The 22,127-nt window shown below is 46.8% G+C and overlaps 1 protein-coding gene across 2 annotated transcripts; it reads left to right on the top strand.

Annotated features, from left to right (window-relative positions):
- Positions 1 to 353: 353 nt before the first annotated feature.
- On the top strand, positions 354 to 9,590 carry efcab2 (EF-hand calcium binding domain 2). Of its 2 annotated transcripts, XM_029688731.2 has the most exons (7): positions 354 to 404; positions 551 to 635; positions 782 to 854; positions 1,193 to 1,272; positions 6,519 to 6,561; positions 8,536 to 8,602; positions 9,279 to 9,590. In XM_029688731.2, exons 1-7 carry the CDS (start codon positions 380 to 382, stop codon positions 9,395 to 9,397), a joined length of 492 nt encoding a protein of 163 aa, XP_029544591.1. In that variant the 5' UTR covers positions 354 to 379; the 3' UTR covers positions 9,398 to 9,590. The 2 variants fall into 2 exon arrangements, with proteins under 2 accessions (XP_029544591.1, XP_029544592.1); XM_029688732.2 differs by lacking the exon at positions 8,536 to 8,602.
- Positions 9,591 to 22,127: the final 12,537 nt, after the last annotated feature.

The raw sequence follows: 22,127 nt of genomic DNA, 5'->3' as shown, positions 1-22,127 counted from the left end.
TTCGTTACGCATCCAAAGAAGTCTTGCTTTGGACCGTGCAATAGAAATATACACTTGTTTTATAAATGAGACATTAGAACCCATGAATTGACATTCACTGTCAGTGTGGTCAGAACCTTATCTCTGGCCATTTATATCTCTGATTGCTAAAATCAACTAGGGCCACATTCAGTTGCCAAACGTTGTCGAACGATAATGATAAAAATGCCTTGAATAGAGCCAACAGATTGCTTGGTCTACATCGGAGAGGCATGGCCAGTTCTATTTTACAAGTGTCTACTGGAACTTTCCAAAACCTTGAGTCCTGCACTAGTTTAGAGTGGTCCTGCCAATCAAAAAGCTATATATGGTCTCCTAGCAACAACTGTAAATAAAGAAAATGGCGGAAGACAAGGAAAGCGCAGGTATGAAATGGGCTTCAAAATCTATTTAAATAGTTGTTTTATCGCTTTAACTTGTAGATACAGCTAATTTGAGATACATTTGAAAGGTGGCACTAGTTTAAGCTAACGACGGGCTTTTGATTTGTCTGTTGTATTTGCTGTCGTAGAGGCCATAGTATCGGAGGTCCACAAGAAGATCCGCGCTGCTTTTGATGTGTTTGACCACGAGTTCAACAAGACAGTGGATGTCAGGTGAGCAGAATGATATAGTCAGGCCCACTTAGACAGGCTTACAACAGACATGATACTAAATAGGCTTACCACACTGATTTAGGTTTATACAGTGTTGTATTATATGGTGGTGATGTTTTCACTCCGGTGCTGTGCTTCTGTCAAAGGGAGATAGGCACTATCATCCGCTCCCTAGGCTGCTTCCCTAACGAAGGGGAGCTACATGACGTCATAGCAGAGGTAAGGGCATCCTTTTGATCAGAGACATAATAACATAATAATAGCATACAGTATGTCATTTAGCAGATGCTTTTATCCAAAGCGGCTTACAGTCAACCGTGCATATGTACATGAACATAGAGAGGACAACAATGGGACATATTTAACTAAACAGGTATGGCTGGTTTTACTCTGTTTTCTCAAAGAACAAATGCAAAGGTAGAAGGGCGTTAGAAGCCAGGGGACAATCACGTAATGTAGAAGTTTAAAAAAAGGACCAACACTCACATATAGTAAATTCCCCAGAAATGTTGCTACAATGTCAGACCATAATATTTGTGAACAAACTCTTCCCCTAGATTGAGGAGGAGGAGCCGACAGGATACATCCGCTTTGAGAAGTTCCTCCCCACCATGACCAAGGTTCTAATGGAGCGCAAGTAAGAACATTGGAAAGAGGCATGCACAGAGTCTGCTAGATGGGGCTGTATCAGATAATGTAAGAACACAGGAGAGAGAGCGGGAGAGGTAGAGAGACATACAATCAGTTGAAACACATTGATCTCAGACAGACAGAGACAAACTGGAGGATCTGACTACTTGACTTGTCTGGCTATCTGGGTAGTTTCTAGGAATTCCTAGAACTGGTGCAGTAGGTTTTTCTGGAAACACTGCCTCTGTTGCTACCTGTAAGAACACTTAGCTTAGATCAGTGTCTACACTCTAAGAAAAAATGGTTCCAAAAGGGTCCTTTGCTGTTCCCGTATGTCTATGGTTGCCTAGATTGGTTCTCAATTAGAGGCAGCTGTCTATCGTTATCTCTGATTGGGAACCATATTTAGGCAGCCATATTTTGTGGGTGATTGTTCCTGTTCCAGTGTTCCAGTGTTTACGTTACGGGACTGTTTCGTCTTCGTTCCTTTTGTCGGTTTGTTGATTTTGTTCTGTGTTTAATTATTCCCATTAAATATGGATTATCATCACGCTGCATCTTGGTCCTCCTCTCTTTCACCCAAAGACAATCGTTACAGACTGGTTGGCACTCTCCCCTAATTACCTCTACTTGGGGCCATCAGCGTCGGGGTGCCCAGCCCGTGTACTCCCAGCAGAGGGAGCCAATGTCGCGGAACGGCCTCCCCTCTATCACCAACCCCCGGGGTAGACTTCCGGGATACCGCACACCGCCCTCCCCCTTAGCCCTGACTGGGAGAGAGGTGTGCTCAGGACTAGGTTTGCATCCCCCCGTGGTGAGGGTGTCCGCATTGCCGTGCTGTCCCCCCTACCTGTGGATGATAGAGAAAGAGAAACGCTGTAATGACAGAAACCAGCAGGTGACACAATCATTCGTGTCCTTACTGCTTGCCATCCACACAAGGGGGGCATGGTCAGTAATCAGGGTGAACTTCCTCCCGAGGGGGTAATACTTGAAGGTGTCCAGCGCCCACTTCACGACGAGGCACTCCTTCTCGACAATAGAGTACTTCTCCCTCGGGAGGAGCTTCCTGCTGATATACATGATAGGGGGCTCCTCACCTTCCTGCTCTAAGGACAAGACGGCCCCTACCCCAGTTTCAGACGCGTCTGTCTGGACCAGGAGGTCTGTTGAGAAGCCCGAGGTGACGAGTACTGTGGGTGAACATAGCGCGTCCTTCAGGGCCTGGAATGCCGTCTCTGTGTCTTTTGTCCATCGCACCGTCTGGGGTAGGTGTGCCTTCGTTATGTCTGTGAGGGGAGAAGCTATTGCGGCAAAGTTAGGTACAAATCGACTGTAGTAGCCTGCTAACCCCAGGAACGACTTCACCTGCCTCTTGATTGATTTTTTTGTTATTATTTTTTTATCCTGCCAGATTCGGCCAGATTCGGTACTCCACTCTGGTACTCCACCTCGGCGTAGCCCAGCTTGCACTTGTGGGGGTTCGCGGTCAGCCCCGCATCCCTTAGCGCATCCACCACGGCCTTTAACTTACAGAGATGGGACTCCCAACTGTCACTGTGCACGATTATATCATCTAAATAAGCAGCAACGTACACACAGTGCAGGCACAGGACGCGGTCCATGAGTCGCTGAAAGGTCACTGGAGCCCCGTGGAGCCCGAAAGGAAGGACCCGGTAGTGGTAGAGATGGAGATGGTCCAGGGAGAAGGTCCTTTGTTAGGTCCAGGGTGCTGACGTATCTTGCCGTCCCCAAGTGGTCGATCAGTTCATCTACCTGGGGCATGGGGTAGGCGCTGAATTCACTGATCTCGTTCAGGCCCCGGAAGTTGTTGCAAAAGTGGACGGTTCCGTCTGGTTTTGGTACCAGCACCATAGGGCTAGACCACTCACTGTGGGACTCCTCCAGTACCCCCATCTCTATCATTGTTATCACTTCCCACTGGACCGCTGCCCTCCAGAGTTTTGGTGTCTAGTATGGCTGTTCACGCACTTTTTCTCCCGGACGTGTGTGGATATGATGTTCCACGAGATCCGTGCGGCTGGCACCTCGGAGAACATGGCCGTATTCCGCTGGACCAACTCTCGAAGCGCTTGCTGTTGGGTTGGGCTGAGGTCTTTCCCCATGGAAACTTCGAGAGAGGGCGGGTTCTGCTGTGGCTGGGTCCACATTGAGCACAGCACCTCTCGTTCCTACCACTTCTTCAGTAGGTTCACATGGTAAAGCTGAAGGGGTTTTCTCTGCCCCAGTTGGCGGACCTTATAATTGATGTCTCCTACCCGCTCCACGATGTCGTAGGGCCTATGCCAAGTAGCCAGGAATTTACTCTCCGTTGTGGCGATCAGCACCAAGACCTTCTCACCCGGGTGGAACTCTCGTTGTTGGGCCCCCTGGTTGTATACACGCTCCTGGGTACGTTGTGCCTGGGCCATGTGCTCCCTCACCACTGGCCAAATCACCGTCATCCTCTCCCTCATCTCCTCCATGTTTTCCACCACACTGCGAAGGGGGGTCGGTTGTTCCTCCCAAACCTCCTTGGCTAGGTCCAGCAGTCCGCGGGGCCGACGGCCGTACAAGAGCTCAAAGGGGGAGAACCCAGTGGACATTTGGGGTACCTCGCGCACAAGAACATCAGGTGGGGATGCAGCTTGTCCCAGTTCCTCCTGTCTCTCTCGATGATCTTCTTCAGCATCTGCTTCCTGTGGAATACCCACCGTAAGAATAATTGGAAGAGCTCCTTTTGTCTCCCCATTGTGTTTTACTACCTGATACAATAAATGATGCTTGATGTCGAAGTGGGGGTAGCGCCACTCAGTTACCCCGGGTAATAACATGCCGTCCACCACAATCACCTGGCCCCTCGCGTTCTGGAGGTTGAGGTCTTCTAACTGGGCTGTCCCGAACTGGCCTGTGAGGATTCCCGTGTCGGTCGGTCCGTCGAGTGCCTCCACCTCCATAAAGTGCTGCCAGAGGTCCTCCTCAGACAACGGCTCGCTTCCCGGCGTTGAGTCATCTCCCTCCTCCTGGTCCGACTTGGGCCCGGTGGACACCCCTCGTTGCGGGGAGTGGATTGCACAGATGACCATCCTTTTTCCTCTCCTGCCTACCTTGTGCACGCCTCCCCAGGTCCCTCCTCCACAGTGTCTGGAAGAGAGGGCAATCTCTACCGAGAATAGGCACGGGCAGGTTAGGAACAGCCCCCACGCGCATCTGACACTCCCCCTTGGGGTGGTTAGCCGCACCGGCAATGTTGGGTACCTCTTCGTGTCCCATGTATACAGGACACTGTCATCTCCTCGCCCCCCGGTTCGTCTTTTCCCTCTCGTGTGAGCCACTACGGTTGGGCCAAGGTCACCATGCTGCCAGAGTCCAGCAGAGCGCTGGTGTCGACGCCATCGATTCATACTGGAACCATCGGTGGGGCCGTCTCGGTGTGCGCCCAACAGGAGGTGACACAACTCTCCATGCGATGTCTTCTGGCTTGCCGTGCTCATAGCAGCGCCTCTGATCTAGGTCCAGCAGTGGATGTCGTCATCGGTTCGGGTTGACCTCCCACTTCGCAGCTTTGGCTGGTTCCGTACGGGCCCCCTTCTGCCCCTCGCCTCTGTGCTTTTCTTCCCCCTCCCTGCGTCCACTCTCTCCGCCCGGGCACCTTTCAGCAAGTCCTGGGTGTTCTGGTGGGTTTCCACCGCAGTCAGCAATTCCTCCAGGCTCTGGGGGTTCGTCGCCTTCCTCATCTAGTAGGGCAGGGCCCGAAGGTGCTGAGGGCCAGAAGGTACGTTATTGATTGTCGGGAGGGATGGTACGTTGGTCAGTAGCCATCCCTTGGTCAGGCGCACCAGGTCGCTCATCTGAGCGCAGGGGAGATGGTGGAGTCAAAGACCCAGTCATGGACCAGTTGTACACGTTGTACACGCGTGCGAGGATGAATAACGGCTCAGAATCTCACGTTTGAGTCTCTCATAATTTGCTGCCTGGTCGGCGTTCAAGTCGAAGTAGGCCTTCTGGGCCTTCCCGGAGAGATAGGGTGCCAAAAGGCTGGCACACCCTTCCCTCTGTGCCGTCCTCTCGAAGGTGCACAAAAACGTCTCCAAGTCATCGTCCTCCATTTACTTAGCCAGAAACTGATTTGGACCAGACTCCTGAGCCATCCCACCCTTCAACTAGGCTACCTCCGTTACCAGTCTGTTTTGTTGGTTCTGCTCCTCCAGCGCTGGCTTCTGGAAAGCCTGTTGCTTCTGTTGGCTGAGTATAAACTGAGCCACCAGTTCCTCCATGGCAATCTCCGTACGCTCGACCCCACGGCACCCAAAGCTACTGAGGTGCCCGTTTTATTTATTTATTTTACCTTTATTTTACTAGGCATGTCAGTTAAGAACAAATTCTTATTTTCAATGACGGCCTAGGAACAGTGGGTTAACTGCCTGTTCAGGGGCAGAACGACAGATTTGTACCTTGTCAGCTCGGGATTTGAACTTGCAACCTTTCGGTTACTAGTCCAACGCTCTAACCACTAGGCTACCCTGCCGCCCGTATTCTCCACCATGTGTGGTAAAACGTGGGGTGTTGGGTTGAGCGTGCAGAGATGAACACAGAGACAGGGAGGTTCTAGTCAGAAAACACGACTTTACTTGGCAACAACATTAACATAACAACAAAATAACCTAGGTTTGTCCCTTCTCACATTTGGCTCCTCTCTCTCTGTCTCCCTCGCGGTGTGCCACGGTGCTCCCTTTATGTGGTCTGCACAGCTGGTAGGAATTCTCCCCTAATTATCTCTACTTGGGACCGTCAGTGTCGGGGTACCCAGACCGTGTACTCCCAGCACAGGGAGCCAACGTCGCGGCACGTATCTCCCCTCGATCACCAACCCACAGGGTAGACCTCCCGGATTACCACAGAGTGTAGGGGGCAACTAAATCCTACTCCAAATACAGACAGAGTAGGTGTGTCCAGAAGGAGGAGGTATAGCTAATATAAGAGGTAGTCTTATAAGGTAGTCTGATTAAACATGCATAATGACCCTAACCTGTTCCTGCCTGGTCTCAGTTGTAGATAAAAACTATTTTGGCAGCACCTTATACAAACATACTATGATTGATATAGTTGACTTACTTGCAGTAATGTTCTATGAGATTGTATGTGTGTGTGTAAAAGGTGTGTGTGTTCTGTAACTTCTTATGTATGTGTGTGTGTGTGTGTGTGTGTGTGTGTGTGTGTGTGTGTGTGTGTGTGTGTGTGTGTACTCTGCAGGTTCCGGCCCATCCCAGAGGACCTGATGCTCCAGGCCTTTGAGGTAATGGACTGTATAGGTTCTGTATGTAGAGTGTGTTGGTTATCTTGGATTCATTCCCTCTATTGAAGACTGTGTAGGTTATCTTGGATTAATTCTCTCTATTACAGACTGTATAGATAATATTGGGTTAATTCCCTCAATTGCAGACTGTATAGATAATCTTGGGTTAATTCCCTCAATTGCAGACTGTATAGATAATCTTGGGTTAATTCCCTGCAGACTGTACAGTTGTGGCCAAAGGTTTTGAGAATGTTACAAATATTAATTTCCACAAAGTTTGCTGCTTCAGTGTCTTTAGATATTTTTTGTCAGATGTTACTATGGAATGCTGAAGTATAATTACAAGCATTTCATAAGTGCCAAAGGCTTTTATTGACAATTACATGAAGTCAATATTTGCAGTGTTGACCTTTCTTTTTCAAGACCTCTGCAATCCTCCCTGGCATGCTGTCAATTAACTTCTGGGCAACATGACTGATGGCAACTTCTGGGCAACCTGACTGATGGCAGCCCATTTTTGCATAATCAATGCTTGGAGTTTGTCAGACTTTGTGGGTTTTTGTTTGTCCACCCGCCTCTTGAGGATTGACCACACATTCTCAATGGGATTAAGGTCTGGGGAGTTTCCTGGCCATGGACCCAAAATATCGATGTTTTGTTCCCCGAGCCACTTAGTTATCACTTTTGCCTTATGGCAATGTGCTCCATCATGCTGGAAAATGCATTGTTTGTAACCAAACTGTTCCTGGATGGTTGGGAGAAGTTGCTCTCAGAGGATGTGTTGGTACCGTTCTTTATTCATGGCTGTGTTCTTAGGCAAAATTGTGAGTGAGCCCACTCCCTTGGCTGAGAAGCAACCCCACACATGAATGGTCTCAGGATGCTTTACTGTTGACTGACAAGCTTTTTTCCGGATGCCCCAAACAATCGGAAAGGGGATTCATCAGAGAAAATGACTTTACCCCAGTCCAATCCCTGTACCTTTTGCAGAATATCAGCCTGTCCCTGATGTTTTTCCTGGAGAGAAGTGGCTTCTTTGCTGCCCTTCTTGACACCAGGCCATCCTCCAAAAGTCTTAGCCTCACTGTGCGTGCAGATGCACTCACACCTGCCTGCTGCCATTCCTGAGCAAGCTCTGTACTGGTGGTGCCCCGATCCCGCATCTGAATCAACTTTAGGAGACGGTCCTGGCGCTTGCTGGACTTTCTTGGGTGCCCTGAAGCCTTCTTCACAACAATTGAACCGCTCTCCTTGAAGTTCTTGATGATCCGATAAATGGTTGATTTAGGTGTAATCTTACTGGCAGCAATATCCTTGCCTTTGAAGCCCTTTTTGTGCAAAGCAATGATGACTGCACGTGTTTCCTTGCAGGAAACCATGGTTGACAGAGGAAGAACAATGATTCCATGCACCACCCTCATTTTGAAGCTTCCAGTCTGTTATTTGAACTCAATCAGCATGACAGAGTGATCTCCAGCCATGTCCTCGTCAACACACACCTGTGTTAACGAGAGAATCACTGACATGATGTCAGCTGGTCTTTTTGTGGCAGGGCTGAAATGCAGTGGAAATGTTTTTTTTGGGGATTCAGTTCATTTGCATGGCAAAGAGGGACTTTGCAATTAATTGCAATTCATCTGATCACTCTTCATAACATTCTGGAGTATATGCAAATTGCCATCATACCAACTGAGGCAGCAGACTTTGTGAAAATGTATATTTGTGCCATTCTCAAAACGTTTGGCCACGACTGTATAGGTTACCTTGGGTTCCCTCTATTGCAGCCTGTATAGGTAATCTTGGGTTAATTACCCCTATTGCAGACTGTATAGGTTACCTTGGGTTCCCTCTATTGCAGCCTGTATAAGTAATATTGGGTTAATTACCCCTATTGCAGACTGTATAGGATCATACCTTGGGTTCCCTCTATGATCATCTTATTTGCTAAGAGGAAAAAACATCTAAAATTTGCAGGTTCTAGATAAGCAGAAAAAGGGACATTTGGAACTGGAGGAGCTCACAAAGTACATGACACAGGAAGGTAAGATGAAAGCAACATAGAGCTCTACATAAAACCACAGAATCATTGGCCTGAAGTCACAAATATATCACATCTTGTCACTGCTTATTAACATTTATGTGGGCTTTGTGTAAGACAAGATGATATTACGCCCTCTAGTGGTCCAAGGTTTGGACAGACAGACACTGACAGATAACAATCCACTCTACAAGCATTATATGATTATATATCTCCCAGAACAACAATACTGGGAGATATATAAAGTCTATTATGTTGACTTTAGTGTTCATTCTTATCAGTTTCCAGTGTGTTGGCTCCCTTGGACCTAGCATATGTACTTATGACTTATTAGTATGTAATGGATGCTCAGCTGGAGTGACATGCAGCATATAATGGTTCCTCAGAATCAACCTTGAGAAACCCTGCTAGGGGGTGGAAATAGCCTCGAGGTTATAAAGGCAGTCTGGCAACTGCCATCAATACCTCAGGGGCCACCTACTGTTGTTCCCTTGAGCAAGGCACACCCTAAACTTCTCCAGGGGTGCTTCTCTGTGGTTGACCCAGTGTGTGTGTGTGTGTGTGTGTGTGTGTGTTGTGTGGTGTGTGGTGTGTGTGGTGCTGTGTTAGCAAATGTTTTGGTTGTCTCTGTATAATGGATCGACAAAGATCTATTGTGGGTATGTGTCCCTCTCTGCAGGAGAGCCCTTCACCCAGGAAGAGATGGAGGAGATGTTGTCAGCTGCAATGGACCCTGACAAGAACCTCATCTTCTACAAAGACTTTGTTAGCATGATGACCGTGGATGACCCCAGATAGACTCTCAATCACACACACACACACACACACACACACACACACACACACACACACACACACACACACACACACACACACCAACACTCACAAATATATACACATTCCTGCTGGGAGTAATGACAAATGTAACCGTTGTCTTGCGTAATTGTTATATTGTTATAGTCTAATACAGAATATAATGTGGTATTGTAAATGTTTGCGGTGTCATAAACATTTTTGGGCTTATCGCCAAATATTGTACATCTCCCACTGTTGTGCTAGAGGCCTGGCCAACTCCAGTATTCAGGGGCCTAATTGGTGTCACATTTTTGCCCCAGCCCCAGCTGACACACCTGACTCCAATAATCGACTAATCATGATCTTCAGATAAAAATGCAATTAGTTTAAATCAGGTGTGTTTGCTAGGGATGGGGAGAAGTGTGACACCAATCAGGCCCCAGAAGACTGGAATTACCCAGGCCTGTAACTAGACCTGCATGGCCAGGCCTGTAACTAGACCTGCATGGCCAGGCCTGTAACTAGACCTGCATGGCCAGGCCTGTAACTAGACCTGCATGGCCAGGCCTGTAACTAGACCATGCATGGGTTTATTGCCAAATATTCTCCCTCTGTTGTGCTAGGCCATGCAGTGAAACCAGATGGCGCTGTGTATCCATAAACAACATGCAACACCACGCTGTATAAATCACTGCAGCAATATGCTTTCATTCACGACACCATCACCACCACACCACCTTATGTGCATAATCATCGGAATGTGAAGCACAGATTAATTGAATGAGGATATTCATGAAAAGAACACAAATTCAATTGTTGTGTTCGGAGTAAAACCTCTCCAAGGAGTGATTCAATAGCTTATTGCATAGACAAACCTTGTTTCTGTGGTGGTGGTGGTGGTGGTGGTGATGATGATGACGATGATGATCCAATTTTATTTGTCACACTCGCTGAATACAACAGGTGTCGAGTTAACTGTGAAATGCTTACTTTAAGAGCTCTTTCCCAACAATGCCAAGTTAAAAAGTACGAAAAGATGAGCAAAAGAATATAGATATATACAGTACCAGTCTCTAGTTTGGACACACCTACTCATTCAATGTTTTCCTTATTTTTACTATTTGGCGCAGCGGTCTAAGGCACTGCATCTCAGTGTTAGAGGCATCACTACAGACACCCTGGTTCGAATCCAGGCTGTATCACAACTGGCCGTGATTGGGAGTCCCTTAGGGCGGCCCACAATTGGCCCAGTGCCGTCCGGGTTTGGCCGGTTTAGGCCGTCATTGTAAATAAGAATTTGTTATTAACTGACTTGCCTAGTTAAATAAAAGTTAAATATATATATATATATATATATATTTTTTAACTATGAAATAAGTAACCAAAAAAGTGTTTAACAAATCCAAATATATTTTCTATTTTAGATTCTTCAAAGTAGCCACCCTGTGCCTTGATGACAGCTTGGCACACTCTTGGCATTCTCTCAACCAGCTTCACCTAGAATGCTTTTCCAACAGTATTGAAGGAGTTCCCACATATGCTGAGCACGTGTAGGCTACTTTTACTTCACTCTGCGGTCCAACTCATCCCAAATCATCTCAATTGGGTTGAGGTCAGGTGATTGTGGAGGCCAAGTCATCTGATACAGCACTCAATCCCTCCCCTTCTTGGTCAAAAAGCCCTTAGCCTGGAGGTGTGTTGGGTCATTGTCCTGTTGATAAACAAATGATAGTCCCACTAAGTGCAAACCAGATGGGATGGCATATCGCTGCAGAATGCTGTGGTAGCCGTGCTGGTTAAGTGTGCCTTGAATTCTAAATTGATCACTGACAGTGTCACCAACAAAGCCCCCAACACCATCACACCTCCTCCATGCTTCACGGTGGGAACCACACATGCAGAGATCATCCGTTCATCTACTCTTTGTCTCACAAAGACACGGTGGTTGGAACCAAAAATCTCAAATTTGGACTAATCAGATCAAAGGACAGATCTCCACCGGTCTAATGTCCATTGCTCGTGTTTCTTGGCCCAAGCAAGTCTCTTCTTCTTATTGGTGTCCCTTAGTAGTGGTTTCTTTGCAGCAATTCGACCATGATGACCTGATTCACGCAGTCTCCTCTGAACAGTGGATGTTGAGATGTATCTGTTACTTAAACTCTGTGAAGCATTTATTTGGACTGCAATTTCTGAGGCTGGTAACTCTAATGAACTTATCCTCTGCAGCAGAGGTAACTCTGGGTCTTCCTTTCCTGTGGCGCTCCTCTTGAGTGCCAGTTTCATCATAGCACCTGATGGTTTTTGAGACTGCACTTTTTCCATATTGAACAGTCTATTACTTGGGTGACTGGAGTCTGAAAATTTTTAGGGCCTTCTTCTGACACCGTCTGGTATATAGGTCCTGGATGTCAGGAAACTTGGCCCCAGTGATGTACTGGGCAGTACGCACTACCCTCTGTAGCGCCTTGCGGTCAGATACCAAGCAGTTGCCGTACCAAGCGGTGATGCAGCCAGTGAACATGCTCTGAGTATGTGTCCCTGCAGCCTTGTGAATGTTAAACGGTTTAAAGGTCTTACTCACATCAGCTACGGAGAGCGTGACCACACAGTCGTCCGGAACAGCTGGTGCATGCATGGTTCAGTGTTACTTGCCTCGAATCGAGCATAGAAGGTATTTAGCTCGTCTGGTAGGCTTGCGTCACTGGACAGCTCGCAGGTGGGTTTTTATTTTTAAAGTTTTTATTTCACCTTTATTTAACCAGGTAGGCAAGTTGAGAACAAGTTCTCATTTACAATTGCGACCTGGCCAAGATAGAGCAAAGCAGTTCGACACATACAACAACACAGAGTTACACAAGGAGTAAAACAAACATACAGTCAATAATATAGTTGAAAAATAAGTCTATATACAATGTGAGCAAATGAGGTGAGATAAGGGAGGTAAAGGCAAAAAAAAGGCCATGGTGGCGAAGTAAATACAATATAGCAAGTAAAACCTGGAATGGTAGATTTGCAGTGGAAGAATGTGCAAAGTAGAGATAGAAATAATAGGGTGCAAAGGAGCAAAATAAATAAATACAGTAGGGAAAGAGGTAGTTGTTTGGGCTAAATTATAGATGGGCTATGTACAGGTGCAGTAATCTGTGAGCTGCTCTGACAGCTGGTGCTTAAAGCTAGTGAGGGAGATAAGTGTTTCCAGTTTCAGAGATCTTTGTAGTTCGTTCCAGTCATTGGCAGCAGAGGAAGAATTGGTTTTGGGGGTGACCAGAGAGATATACCTGCTGGAGCGCATGCTACAGGTGGGTGCTGCTATGGTGACCAGCGAGCTGAGATAAGGGGGGACATTACCTAGCAGGGTCTTGGCGTTTGGCGACCAGTATGAAGCGAGGGCCAGCCAACGAGAGCATACAGGTCGCAATGGTGGGTAGTATATGGGGCTTTGGTGACAAAAAGGATGGCACTGTGATAGACTGCATCCAATTTATTGAGTAGGGTATTGGAGGCTATTTTGTAAATGACGTCGCCGAAGTCGAGGATTGGTAGGATGGTCAGTTTTACAAGGGTATGTTTGGCAGCATGAGTGAAGGATGCTTTGTTGCGAAATAGGAAGCCAATTCTAGATTTAACTTTAGATTGGAGATGTTTGATGTGAGTCTGGAAGGAGAGTTTACAGTCTAACCAGACACCTAGGTATAAAATGAGCATCAGAGCCGGTGTAGTAGGATTCGATCTTGGTCCTGTATTGCCACATTGCCTGTTTGATGGTTTGTCTGAGGGCGTAGCGGGATTTCTTATAAGCGTACGGATTAGTGTCCCACTCCTTGAAGAAGGCCGCTGTAGCCTTTCGCTCAGTGCAGATGTTGCCTATGACTTCTGGTTGGGATATGTATGTACGGTCACTGTGGGGAAGACGTCGTCGATGCATTACATTTACATTTACATTTAAGTCATTTAGCAGACGCTCTTATCCAGAGCGACTTACAAATTGGTGCGTTCACCTTAAGACATCCAGTGGAACAGCCACTTTACAATAGTGCATCTAAATCTTTTAAGGGGGGGGGGGGGGTGAGAAGGATTACTTTATCCTATCCTAGGTATTCCTGAAAGAGGTGGGGTTTCAGGTGTCTCCGGAAGGTGGTGATTGACTCCGCTGTCCTGGCGTCGTGAGGGAGTTTGTTCCACCATTGGGGGGCCAGAGCAGCGAACAGTTTTGACTGGGCTGCGCGGGAACTGTACTTCCTCAGTGGTAGGGAGGCGAGCAGGCCAGATGCACTTATTAATGACACCGGTAATCGATGTGGTAAATTCCACAATGCCATAGGATGAAACCCGGAACATATTCCAACCTGTGCTAGCGAAACAGTCAAGTAGCTTAGCATCCACTTAATCGGACCACTTCCATATTGAGCACTTGACTGGTACTTCCTGTTTGACTTTTTGCTTGTAAACAGGACTTAGGAGGATAGAGTCATGGTCCGATTTTTTTTCAAGTGGGGGGCGAGGGAGAGCTTTTTATGTGTCTCAGTGTGTGGAGTAAAGGTGATATACCGTTTTTTTCTCCTATAGTTGCACAGGTGACATGCTGGTAGAAATTCTGTTAAACGGATGATGATGATGATGAGTATTTATGAATTATGTTACTGATTAGGGCTAAACCTTTTTGATCCAACTGAACATACCACCTCTGCACCAGATACTTTTAATGCAATCTTGCAACCATAACCATCGTCAGTTGTAGGCCTACTACATCCCTCTCTAGTCATCATTTACTCCCTCCAAAAGTTAACATAGGACAAATGAGCTGGCACGTGTCAGTCAACAAAGCATTGATTCACTATTGGTCTGCCAGCGAGGAAGGGGCAGAGAGCACCCTCCCCCAGCCAGATGTGCGCAAGCATCTATCTGCAGTCGGCACCTCTGGCTTCAGATGAGCCTCCTGCAGGCAGGCACACGGACAGTCAGAGGAATACCACAGCTGTGCCTCTGCCTCTGACTCTACCGCGCTGCAGACGCGCGTCCCCACTGTCTACGCTGAGCCTGTGCAGCAGCGGCTGCATTCACTCTGCTACCGCCCTGCTTGTTGTATTTCGTCGCTCCCAGAAAGAGAAACCCGTCTGTACCCCACTCATACAGGCGGACCTGTTCACATTTTCACTGTGGATTTTAAATCTTTACAGGAGACCGTGGATTGGAACTCATTATTGCGCGTATTGGATACATTTGAGCGGAATCACTGTTAGGTTATTGTTTTTCAAGGTTGGAGACAGTATGCTATGATATCTAATCTGCGTGATATTGGTTAATGATTGAGAAGCACGCGGAGGGGCGTGGAATTCATTGACATCGATTTGGTCTCCTTGTGTGTAAAACAACCGAGATATTTTCTCCCCACTCCTCCCTTCCCTCACCTTCAGCATGACTTCTCTGTCTGGGACCAAAGAGAGGTCTGTGACCAGCAGGAGCAGAAAATACGGGGTTAGTAGCCTAGTCTATTTTTCTACTTTATGTGGAGTGGATGATTATATCAGTAACACTAGCAACAACAGTGAAAAGTGTAGCAGAGCTCTCATTTATTCCATCAGAGCAGTAAGGGTATTCCATAGTGTTTGCTACAGGTTTGAATGCCGTTGGCAATTCATTAGGCTACTGCGGAGAAGCGGGTAGGCTAGCTAGGGAACGCAACAGTAAACAGATAGATAGATCACACTCACCTTTAGTTTTTGTAGGCTAACGCTTTTAGACATTTTTGTTCAAACTGTTTCTTTCCTACGTGGGTTTTTGCATCTCTGCCATTTAGCCAATAAAGTCTTATACCATGGACCGAGTTGTGCTTCTAGTGAGTTATTGTTTGTCTCCTCAATTTAAATCAAATGTTACCTTAAAGGTAGGATTGTCTTTATGGTGCTCCCCACAGATTACCGACACCTCTCCGACAAAATCAGCCTCCTTCTCCCCGGAGACATGGTATAGAAAGGCCTACGAGGAGTCCCGGACCAGCAGCAGACCTGCTCCAGAGGGAGTCGGCTCCATGCCTAGCTCCACAGGCACCCCCTCCCCAGGATCTGGCACCTCTTCCCCGGGCTCTTTCTCTGGTTCCCCCGGGACCATATCCCCAGGGATCGGGACCTGTTCTCCCGGGTCTCTGGGTGGATCGCCAGGTTTCGGTACAGGTTCGCCCGGTTCTGGCAGCGGGAGTTCCCCTGGTTCTGAGAGAGAGAGGGGGATATGGTGTGAGAACTGCAACGCCCGGCTGACAGAGCTGAAGAGGCAGGCGCTGAAGCTGCTGATTCCCGGCCCCTACTCCAGCAAGGTAAGCCGAGTTAGATGCACTGCTGCCCGGCTATAGCAGCCTCTGAATCTGGCGACGGGCGACCCATAGGCATCATACGGGCGACCCATAGGCATCATACGGGCGACCCATAGGCATCATACGGGCGACCCATAGGCAAAGACCATAAGACATCACTATGGTGTAAGACAGCGTTTCCAAAACTTGGGCCTTGCCCGAGGGGCCGAGCCCCACGCGGTCGGGGGCCATGTGTGTCCATGTGAAGTAGGCATGAAACGAGAAGTGAGTTGGATAATGGTATAGTCCTAGATCTAACTGTAGGCATACTGTTTGGCTGAGGCTGTGTTGTGCCTGGGCTGAAGAGCCAGAGAGGCTGCCCGTGGGGAAAAGCTCAGCTCAGAGGCAAACAGCCTTGTCCCTGTTGCTCGTTCAATAGCTGGCATTATGCCAAAAAAACGATTATGATGATGTACATACAATTCAATCAGCTGTTTCTAAAGTTTAAATCCATCAGTACCATTTGCTTCATTACACATCGTTGTGGATAGGGATTAATAAAGGCCTGGTGGATTATTGCCATTCTAGATGTTTCCATGGATGGGTTATTTTCTGTTGATAGAACCCTTTGGCCACCCATTCTTTCCTTCTGAATCCAGATAAATGAACGCCAGGGCTTTTAATATACTGTATGAGGTGCATACATCATCTTTCTACTGTGCAGGGGTGTGTGTGTGTGTGTGTGTCTGCGCTCGTGCGTAAAGAAGGTTCTCTCGCTGTAAAGCGCAATGGGCCTTTACACTTGATTGTGTGATTTTTTTTTTTTCCTTTTCTTTTGTTTTTGTTGTTGAGCATATTGGGGATTTCAGGAGGCCTTGCCAAGTTCTGTGCATTGCCAAGAGTCTAGGCCCTAAAGAGTGATGAATGCAGCCCCTTAGGGAGGGAGTTATTGGGTAACAAATAACAGCATTCTGCCCGGCACAGCACACATACTGTAAACCCAGAGTGAACAGAGGACATGCGTCATGACCCTGACTGCTGTGAAAAGCCCGCAGGGGGAGGGGAAGTAGTGGTGGGATGATCCCAATTAAAACCACTAAAAATGAGATCAGGTTCAACTCCCATGGTGCGTAATTGTCCCATTCATAAATGGGTATATTCTAAGTGGATGCAGAGCACTCATAAACTCAACTTTTCTCTGGACCATCTCCACATTCCAGCCTATCCTAACCTTCATGGTCTGAACATAAAAGTTGTAATGTTTTTACCCTGATATTTGAGAACGAGCATGGTTGTTGAATTATTATTATTATTATTATTTTATTTAACTAGGCAAGTCAGTTAAGAAAAAATTATTATTTTACATTGATAGCCTACCAGGGAACAATGGGTTAACTGCCTTGTTCATGGGTAGAACCACAGATGTTTACCTTGCCAGCTCGGGGATTCGATCCAGACAAATTTTGGTTACTGGCCCAACGCTCTAACCACTAGGCTACCTGCCTCCTCATAGTCTGCCGTTCCAGGGTGGTTGTATCTACAGTTATCTCTACCTGTCTGATGGCAAGAGATCCAGGCTGGTTGTATTTACAGTTATCTATACCTGTCTGATGGCAAGAGATCCAGGCTGGTTGTATTTACAGAAGGCCCTACCCGTCTGATGACAAGAGATCCAGGCTGGTTGTATCTACAGTTATCTCTACCTGTCTGATGGCAAGAGATCCAGGCTGGTTGTATTTACAGAAGGCCCTACCTGTCTGATGCCAAGAGATCCAGGCTGGTTGTATCTACAGTTATCTCTACCTGTCTGATGGCAAGAGATCCAGGCTGGTTGTATTTACAGAAGGCCCTACCTGTCTGATGACGAGATCCAGGCTGGTTGTATCTACAGTTATCTCTACCTGTCTGATGGCAAGATATCCAGGCTGGTTGTATTTACAGAAGGCCCTACCTGTCTGATGCCAAGAGATCCAAGCTGGTTGTATCTACAGTTATCTCTACCTGTCTGATGGCAAGAGATCCAGGCTGGTTGTATTTACAGAAGGCCCTACCTGTCTGATGACAAGAGATCCAGGCTGGTTGGTTGTATCTACAGAAGGCCCTACCTGTCTGATGACAAGAGATCCAGGGTGGTTGTATCTACAGAAGGCCCTACCTGTCTGATGGCAAGAGATCCAGGCTGGTTGTATCTACAGAAGGCCCTACCTGTCTGATGGCAAGAGATCCAGGCTGGTTGTATCTACAGAAGGCCCTACCTGTTTGATGGCAAGAGATCCAGGGTGGTTGTATCTACAGAAGGCCCTACCTGTCTGATGACAAGAGATCCAGGCTGGTTGTATTTACAGAAGGCTACCTGTCTGATGGCAATAGAGGAGGTCACTGTGAGAGGTGCTTGTTTACCGTAGTCAGTGCACAGATGATGAGTTAGTGGTAGGCCAATAGAGCAGTCCCCAGTGTGGACACAAGTGGTGCTGTGTAGCACCAGACAGCTGGAGCCTATGGAGATCAGGAGCTCACCGATCAGGACAGACAAACAAGGGTTAACAGATTTCTATTACAATCATAGTGGAACTGGGAGAAACCATCATGTTTGGGACAATTTCATCACCTATACAAAACCCCCCTATCCAACATCTGAATCTGGACTAGGACAATTCATTGTTTTATTGAGTTATTTAGTAGAAATGGTACAGGATGATGGTATGGTCCCCTATTAAAGATTGTGGGAGAATATCAGTGTTTAGTCCTGTGTGCATGTTTGTGTATGGGTTCAGATAGAGTTGACCTCTTTCTCAGCCTCCATTACATAGTGGTAATTGGCAAGCTTGTCAGTATATAGTATTATAGTAGATTATAGGGTGAATGTTTGGCACTCTCCCAGTGAATTAGACTCAGCAGGTAAAGGCTTTCACATAGAATGAGAATAGAACTGACATTACAAACGTTTCCTGGGCAGCCAGAAAGTAGGGGTGCTGAGGGTGCTGCAGCACCCCTGAAAAATCACAATTAAAAAATGATTTAAATATTAATTTTCTTTTTTTTAAATCATCAATATGACTGCTCTTCCAATGATAATTATGATGGTGATGATAAGCATCAACCGTTTTAAATGGCCCTGGGGTGCTGCCAGCGCTGGCGCTGCAGATGGATCTATCGGTCCACTAATACAGGACTATTAAAGGCACTAGGCAGTTATATTGATGATTTGTGTAAAGGGACGTTGGTAGACTTTATTTGCTTGTTGAGCTCTCTGGCTCGGAACTTTCTGTTCTTATCAGGAACAAGATGCATAACTAGAATGGTTTGAAGTGATTCATTCTCATCATTGGGACAAAGTGTTCTGTTATTATTGATTGGGCCTTGCGATAGACTACCATCCTCTCCAGGGGGTGTACTTGTACATACATCTGCCTCACGCAACAGAAACAGAAGATAGGCTGCTGCCCTATGAACTGTTCTGGCTCAGACGAGGCTATTAGGGATGGGGAGAGAGGGAGGTTGACCTGAGGGTTGTTGTTTGGGCAAATCTGTGTTGTTCTGACAAGAACAGGACTGGTAGATGCTAAGTCTCTCGGAGAGGACAGGGACATGGGTTCAGTCCCAAATTGCACCCTATTCCCTATAGTGCACTACTTTTCAACAGAGCCCTATGGAACCGGTCAAAAGTAGTGCACTATAAAGTGAAAAGGGTACCATTTGGGATGCAGGCATGATACGTCTGCTTCTGCTTCCTGTTCCCTCCTCTGACAGAACCAGCAGACATTAGTGTTCTTATGCTAATCATGACCTTCACAGAGCCACTGTGGGGAGACCTGCTTCTCAGTCTCTGCTGTTGGCTTTCAGTAAGCGTGCTGAGCGTACAAAAACAAACACACAGGGGGGGCACAGAAATGACACCGCACAGTTGAAGGGTGCAGCAACGGGGTCGATGTTAGAAAATGTCACTTGCTGAAATCTGTCACTGCCGTGTGTGTCCTCGAGGCTCTGGGTTGGAGGGCGATGGATGGAGAGAAAAGAAAGGGAAGAAAAAAGGAAAGAAAGGGATTAAGTGTGGCCTAATTACATGACTACAGGTACAGCAGAGCAGAGAGGGGTCTCTGTTTCTGACGGATTTCATGGATTGATGGTAGAAGCTTTTTCCTCCCCCATTCTCCCCTTCCATTCATAATGGAGGGATCTGAACTCATAGTGTGTCTTTTCCTTTCTTTTTGTTTGAAGTGGATGTGTTAGTTTGCTGTGCTGTGCTTCAGGTTTCAGACGTTGTGTTAGCTTACACCTTTTATGACCGACCAGCCAGCTGCAGGAGGGAGGAGGAGGAGGAGGGGAGGAGGACGGCTATCAAAGAAAAACGGGGATAGAGATTGTATGGGAGGAAGGAGAGAAATGTAAGACTAGAGGGCGGTAAGAAGGGAAGGAATGGACCGTAGAGGTTATGTCAGCTAGGAAAACAGGAGGGAAGGAGGGGGGATGGAGGGAGACAATAAGGGAGGACAGGGGTCAGGGAATAGAAGTAGATGTCAGTGACACTGCATGGGAGGATTTTTATAGACACACTTGTAGCTGGAGGCTCAGCTTAAAATCTGGTAACACAGTTGAAGTTATTTAAGACCTAGTTCCTGTGTGTACGCGTGTAACCCTCAACCACCTATGGCCAAATTGTAACTAGTTCGTGGTCTGTTCTTGGTTAGTCAGGTTCAGCTCATTAAAGTGGGTCAGAGAGTGTGGGTGTGCGCATGTGTGAGTATGAGCCGTAAGGGAAATGTACAAGTAGGTGTGTCCCTGGCTCAGATCCCAGTTTAGGGAGGTTTTACTTCTGTTACTCACTCCCATGTAACACACAGTGCCACTGCCTGACCAGCCAGGTTGATCAAGATCTACTGGGAAATTCCATGTCTTTCCAGGTAAGCGGCCACTAGGGGCAACGGTGAGCGCTATTACCAACAAGTAGGCTTGTGGTTTGCTAGGGCGTTGGGGATGGCGGATGGGCGTAAGCCACGAGCTCTGACTCCGAGGGTTGCGTGATCAATCCTAGTTCTAGGCACTTGTTCTATATTTTTTTAACCCTATCACAAACCTTAACCATTAACTTAACCATTTGGAATGAATGCCTAAACATAAAGGAACATTCCACAGCTTGTCTCCACGACTCCACAGCTTTTTAGCCAATTGCCCGTAAGTGTTTAAAAAAAATTGAGCGAGTAAGCTATAATATAGCCTTTTATCAAACCAGGAAGGAATTTGATAGAATTATGAGATTACTACAGCTTCCATGATGCTTTGCGTCTGGAAGGCAGGTATGGGGAGGAGTGTCTAAGCTAGATGGGTGCTTGCGCTAAACCACCAGGTGGAACTTGAAAATCAATCTAATACCGATACACAACGGCAATGTACTCAACAGCACTATATTAAATAATGCCATTATAACAACATTAGCTAGCAAGGGAAAAACACTTACTCTGTCTGCTTGGCCCCACTGGTTTATTCTGTCTTCTCCAGCCTTCTCTGCCCAGCCATTACTGTCTGGGCAGTATCCACATAGTCAATAATCACGAGAGCCTCCCCCAGCTTTGTTGCTGCTCGTGTTTTTGTTTGTTTACGCATGGATTTTTGTCAATATAAGGGACTACTTTCACTCGGGATGGGCTACTGAATATTACATTTCCAACTGGTTTGTGCCCTCAAAATTCTGTCCTCATGCACCGAAATATTTGCGAAAGGACGCCGTCCACAAGTATGAGTCAATCTACTAGCTGGGACTATGAAGCTGTACACTGGAGGAGAAGGGGGAGGCGCACCAGGGCTGTTGTGTGCTTTAGGAGACTGGGCCTCTGTGCTTCGCTCCCTGGCTTGTTCCTCTCCAACATGCGTTCACTCACCCAAAAAACGGACAAACTAATCAATCAGCCTATACTCTGCTACGCTTTATGTTTACTGTTCCAAAATTGTATTCTCCCACTTGGGAAAAATTGGTTGAATTGACGTTTTCCACATTTCAACCAAAAAACATTGAATCAACGTGGAAAACTGATTGGATTTGCAAAAAGTCATCAATGTAAGTCATCAATGTAAGTCATCAACGTAAGTCATCAACGTAAGGGCAATTCGTATTGTTTTTACCCAACTTTTAACCTAAATCCGATGGCACGGTGAATAAATGTTTTATTTCACATTGAATTCATGTTCATTGACAATTCAACCAAATGTAAATCAAAACTAAATGTTGAACTGACTTCTGTGCTCAGTAGAATGTGCCTTGTCTCTTCCGGGTATGTGTTAATGTACTTGTTGAATAAAGGTGATTCTGATCATTCAACAATCCTTGATGAAGTTGTAATCGTCCAACTCTGTGGGGGGGGCAGTCATCTCTTGCGGAAGCCATTCTGCACACTAGGTTCTCTGACAGTAATAACGAGAGAAGCTCTTCTGACTGACACAGAACTACATGCT

This window comes from Oncorhynchus nerka, linkage group LG18 (assembly GCF_034236695.1).
Source record: "Oncorhynchus nerka isolate Pitt River linkage group LG18, Oner_Uvic_2.0, whole genome shotgun sequence".
Classification (NCBI taxonomy): Eukaryota; Metazoa; Chordata; class Actinopteri; order Salmoniformes; family Salmonidae; genus Oncorhynchus; species Oncorhynchus nerka.
Note: the sequence above shows the minus strand (reverse complement) of the source record. Positions and strands in the feature narration are given on the sequence as shown.